The 5621-nt window shown below is 35.6% G+C and overlaps 1 protein-coding gene across 2 annotated transcripts; it reads right to left on the minus strand.

Moving 5' to 3' along the window:
* Positions 1-422: 422 nt before the first annotated feature.
* Positions 423-5200, minus strand: LOC104089837 (transmembrane emp24 domain-containing protein p24delta3-like). 2 transcript variants are annotated; one of them, XM_009594835.4, is made up of 4 exons: positions 4909-5200; positions 1636-1848; positions 871-947; positions 423-779 (listed from the first exon to the last, which is right to left on the minus strand). In XM_009594835.4, the coding sequence occupies exons 1-4, from the start codon at positions 5098-5100 to the stop codon at positions 635-637; spliced, it is 627 nt and encodes a 208-aa protein (XP_009593130.1). In that variant the 5' UTR covers positions 5101-5200; the 3' UTR covers positions 423-634. The 2 variants fall into 2 exon arrangements, with proteins under 2 accessions (XP_009593130.1, XP_009593131.1); XM_009594836.4 differs by lacking the exons at positions 423-779; positions 871-947 and adding an exon at positions 1122-1263 and having other exon boundaries at positions 4909-5171.
* Between the last annotated feature and the right edge of the window lie 421 nt (positions 5201-5621).

Consider the following 5621-nt stretch of genomic DNA (forward strand, 5'->3'; position numbering starts at 1 on the left):
TTATTTGATTGCATAACAATTTACTCCATGTGTTATATAAAGCATCACAAGTTTGTCAACCAATCTGCCCCTAAATGAAATACTCAAAAGGTAATCCACTCTTTCATTTAATCAACAAGATTAACCTATTGAACAATTCAAGTTTAGCAGCTGTAGACGAGAGTAGGATTAAGACAAGTTCTTATTCTCTATAATCTTTTTAAGTCCTGAAGCATAGTATAGATGGACAAGAGCGAGCGAGAAACAAGCTCAATTGATACAAGCGTGCCATCAGAAACAGGAGATAACTAATAGCTACTTGAATATCAAGAAAGATTCAACTCTGAGCTATCACTTGAGGAAAAAATACAGTGTGTACTGCTACTCGAATAAACACATGCTTCAGCGAATGTACAACACAAATGATCAAGTGAAGAAGGGAATAACAAATGAAAGGGCAGGTAAGTAGTAGAAAGTAATTCAAGTGTACACTCAAAGCTAAGGCACGACACCTTTGCCTTCATTATCTGATACAATAAAAGCTAGATCCACTAATATCACATCAAAAAATTCTTTGTTTCATAAAAAGTGCCAAATGAACGCTAGTCCTAAGATTTAATGTGCCATCCAGAATATGATTTCATCTAAAGAAAGTCTAGATTAGCTTCTTCTTTCGGAAATATCGCTTCAGATACAAAACTTGTAAAACTGAGGCCAAGATGCAGACTCCCAAGGATGCGATACTAAAGCTAGCCACCCGTGCATTAGTTGTTTCACTAACCGACCGCATCTCTGCTTCTCTGAAAGGACACAAGGAAGAAGGTAGAAAGGTGAAACAACAAGAGCAAGTAAACCACAAGCACTGCATCCATAAGCATATTAAAAGGTTACCTGCTCTTTAAGTAAATCAAATTTTCATGAATGGCCTCCACAGCTCCCTCAAGCTTTCTCAACTCAAGTTCAATACCCTACTAGATGCAGAAATTTGTGTAAAATTTCTAGAGCTTGCAGAAAAGATCTATTTCTTTATTTATCAGGAAAAGAAAATAATAGCCAATGTATAATCCTTTACGGAAGTATCAATTGCACAGGCAGAGATAACACCTATACAGCCCAAGCTTAAACAAGTTAAAAACACAAGCTTTGCTCAGAAATTTCTATTTCTATTAAGCTATAGCCATTTTAACTCGTTTGTAAAACATGCTTCAAATTCATAAAGTAAATCAAATTTTCATGAATGGCCTCCACAGCTCCCTCGAGCTTTCTCAACTCAAGTTCAATACCCTACTAGAGGCAGAAATTTGTGTAAAATTTCTATAGCTTCCAGAAAAGATCCATTTGTCTATTTATCAGGAAAAGAAAAGAATAGCCAATGTATAATCCTTTAGGGAAGTATCAATTGCACAGGCAGAGATAACACCTATACAGCCCAAGCTTAAACAAGTTAAAAACACAAGCTTTGCTCAGAAATTTCTATTTCTATTAAGCTATAGCCATTTTAACTCGTATGTAAAACATGCTTCAAATTCATAAAGTTTAGTCCCCTTTTCTTCCTCAAAGGTTCGTACTTACTTCAAATGAGCATACTTTAGTTTCAGATAAATTATGTTACAAGCAAAGATCAGAAGCTGAAAGGGCAACAAAATCAGGTCCAACCTCTATCTTCTCCTTTCTGGCAACTGATTCCCAATCCTTGGCAGCAATTCCGGTTTTCCAGTCAAGGTTAACAGTTAAGCTCCCACCTCCTGGATTATGACCATCAACCCAAAAACATGCTAGATAGTTACCAGCCTCAGTTGTTGTGAAGGCAAACTGACCGTGTGTCATGTTCTCCTTGTGGTGAAGGTTGTTCCCAAATGGTGAGGTGACCTGCACAAGTAATAACATGCCATAAGATTCACTATATTAGCACAAATGAAGAAATATGACATCAGTAGAAAACATGTCAAGTGCATTTTCACAGATGTTCTAGCCCAACAAAGTAAAGAAACTTGAATCTCGAGAAAACACCTCAAAATTGAAAATACCTCCCCAATAAGAGTTCATTTGTGTGTGTCTGAGCCTTCAGGGCACAAGCCCATGTGCTTTCATATCATCAATACTTAGTGTACAATCAGGAATATACAAACAAAATACACTACCCAACTAATGAGTTGATGCATTGTATAATTGGACATGTCTAGACATGTAGTAGTACAATAGAACAAGAAGGCGAGGCAAGAGAAAAACATAAACCACCAAACTAAGAATACGATAATCATATAGCCTTCAAGCTGCTCTGTGGAATCAAATGACAAAAAGGTGTGACGAAAGCTATTCAAATACAACCATCAATTTATTTATTATGGGAGAGCCGGGTAGTTTAAGGTGTGACAATTGATTTTTTGTGTGTGGATAAAGTGTGACTACTGAAATATTTGCAAGCTTACGAATCCATTTTTGATGTTTTATAATCCTTGTAAGAAGACAAAGGATTAGGAGTATTATTTTATGCATTCCTCTTGGTAATGATGGGTGACTTCATAGTTTTTGTGTAGTCTATATATTAATATACAAATATGTTACCTTCTCAAAAAAATAAAAATAAAAAATTTCAGGTCTGACAAGGAATCTCTCCAATATGCTACTACCAACACACCCCACTCCCCCCCCCCCCCACCCCCACAACTTTCTTCATGCAAATACAACTTCTTCCTGCCTCCTCTTAATACATTCAAAACCATTTAAAACCTGCATAACCATGGCACAAACTAGCAGGAAAACAAGATATATGCTGTGTGGATTGTCTTTTGTCTTCTAAAGAAAGCTGAAAGCCTGAAAACTCAATCTGCCTATGGTATGGCTTTGGAAATTATCTGACAATTAACTTTTTTTTTTTTTTGTGATACGATAACTTTGACAATTTACTTCAGTACTCTATAAGCAGGTTTCCTATTCGATGGGCTAGAATAAGGATTTTACTCTGTATTAGTATCATTAAAGATGATGAACTTTTTATTTTTTATTTTTTAAAAGAAAATCAAGAATGTATCAGCATCAAACAAGTAAATTCATCACCTCAGATAGACTAACTAATCACATTCCTATCAATAACCTTTAGCGACTTGGTGCCCACCTCTCAAATAAACATGAATTACACTAAAGACTCCTGAACTTAGACAGCATATTTTTTTCTCTCCTTGGACTAGAATTTTGTAATATATAACAGTCAAATAAGCACGGTCAATTTTAATTGCTGTGAATTTTCACCCAAAAGTAGGTTAATGTAACGGATCCTTGGTAAAGAGCTATTCGTACATTATAGAGAAGTGGGGCATTTTAGTATAAATTTTCTAATTGTCTACTTCATAACCTACGAATATGTATGAATTAATTGTAACAAGATTCAAATTGAAACCGTAAGAAAATTACATGGTCAAGGTTGAGAGGAGTTTATGCAATTCAACCTCAACAAAGTAATTAGATGTCACTTGTCTCGCTTTTCCAACCACAAAGCAAACTCTAGAGCTAGGTTAAGCAAGGAGTCCATAGTGGCAGACTTGTTTTGTGTCATGGAGGAGCCTGCTTAAGAAATGTTGCAAAAATCTGGGGGGAGGGGGGAGGGGGCAAAGATGTGTTCTTAAACTCAATTTTCACAAAAATTAAAAGAAAAAATACTTTAAAAGTGAAAATTCAGGGAGCGACAGCCTTGTCTGCCCCCTAGCTCCGCCCTTGGAACCCATGATGACAATTGACAAATCGCCAATCTAAAAACCTTAAAGTTTGATGTAGAATCTAGAGCCTAAGTTGATATTATCACAATAACAAGTCTTCGCTTTGAAAACCTTTAAGCATGAACTATGTAGAATTTAGAGTCTAAGTTGATACTATCATGTGCTAGCTTATCACGTTGTACGGTAGGGTAACTAGCATATTCCTTATAAGACTGACTCTGGTGTCAAAGCATTATACTAAACATCTTGGGCATCTAATCTGGGCCAGAGACATTCTTCACAAAGTTTCGACACAAGGGACTTCCTTTTCCTTATTCACAGACTGAATAGAGTAGGTGCTTTGGATTCTTTACTGCTTAATCTACTAAAAACTAATAATTGCTCTTATTAAAGGTCCTTTACCCAAAAGATCATTCTCCACTGTTTCAGAAATGATAGTTTCCTTATAGTACCTTTATATTATTCTTCAACCAACAAAAACTTGAATGTATCAAAGCATACCTTATAAAGATCTATCACATATAGCACAACAGATGCCTAAAAAGGGCAGCCCGGTGCACAAGGCACCCACATTCACGCAGGATCCGGGGAAAGGCTGCACTTCAGGGGGTGTGATGTAGACAACCTACCTTAATGCAAGCATTAGTGGCTGCTTCCACGGCTCGAACCCGTGACCTATGGGTCACACGGCTCCGTTCACACAACAGATGCCTATGTTTCCATTATTCTCTCACATTAACTTAGTTAAGAGTAACTCATTCTAATTTAATAAATGCTCTGGAATAAAAAGTAAGATTGCTAAATCAGCAAAACAATCTTCTTGACAACTTGGCAAAGACCTAAAACATTATCCAAATCATTTTTTTTTTGTGCAAACACTTGTTGGGTCTATGCATTATTTTTTTAATAAGTAAAAAACAATCCCATATGTAACACATAAATCAATGTTTTCCAGCTGATCTAAAAGTAAAAGGAGTCACGAAAATTAATCTGCTTAAACTTTACCCCAATTTATCCTAAAAAGAAGCTTATACACATAAGTCCTAACATATATCACAGGAAAACCACAGATTCACATAGACAAACAAGAACGAAACAATGGCTAATAAATGGGATTTAAGACAATTCCCCTAGTCGTCGGGCAAGTTGACCCGAATATTATACTAGTGAACTGTCACCCATACCAATTAATTAATTGAAACATTGTCCTCGTTACCTTGACGGAAATAGTGGGGATGGGATTCGAGTGATCATCGGAGATAGCAAAGTAATCAGCCAAAACGACGACGTTATTGTGAAGTTCTTCAGAAACACACTTTGTTCCACTCGCCGGCACAGTCAACCATATTGCTTCTCCCTTCCGCAATAAACAGACGAGCAGTGATAGTAACACCCACCCGAACATCATTCGCTTTACTTCTTTTTCAGAATTTTTGACTTCTCTCGGCTTATGTATGTGTCAATGCAAACCAGATTGTCGTAATTCGGTATGAATTATATGTGGGCATGTGATGTGTCTGATTGGCCCATTGGGTTTTATTTTTATTTAGGAGTAAAAAAAACCATATTTATTTTGTGCCTCTATAAAATAATAAAATATATATTTTTAACCGTTTTCAACAATAATAGCTGATAAAATATAATATATATATATATATATATATACTTTTAAATTAACGAATACAACTAATTTCGTCCGACCAGCCAATTTTGTATTTTGCACCGAAAAATAAACAGTACTTGGATGTTTGATCAAATAAGTTATGATCTATGTCAGCTCAGCTTCGAGAAAATGATCTTTATTTTGGTCCTTGAAGTATATACTTAAGGGATATATTATGAATTTGTATTATTATAAAAAATTGAATAGGACATATTTTGAGAAAAAAATATACTATACCAATGCCGAAGTAATACATAAAAAAAGTA

Source organism: Nicotiana tomentosiformis, chromosome 1, assembly GCF_000390325.3.
Source record: "Nicotiana tomentosiformis chromosome 1, ASM39032v3, whole genome shotgun sequence".
Taxonomy (NCBI): Eukaryota; Viridiplantae; Streptophyta; class Magnoliopsida; order Solanales; family Solanaceae; genus Nicotiana; species Nicotiana tomentosiformis.

Excerpts from the sequence above, each read along its gene's own strand:
- LOC104089837 (XM_009594835.4), bottom strand. The coding sequence starts at position 5,100 with ATGATGTTCGGGTGGGTGTTACTATCACTGCTCGTCTGTTTATTGCGG. Across the intron at positions 1,849-4,908 it reads TCCCCACTATTTCCGTCAAG|GTCACCTCACCATTTGGGAA; the intron begins GTAACGAGGACA and ends TTACTTGTGCAG. Across the intron at positions 780-870 it reads TTGATTTACTTAAAGAGCAG|AGAAGCAGAGATGCGGTCGG; the intron begins GTAACCTTTTAA and ends GTGTCCTTTCAG.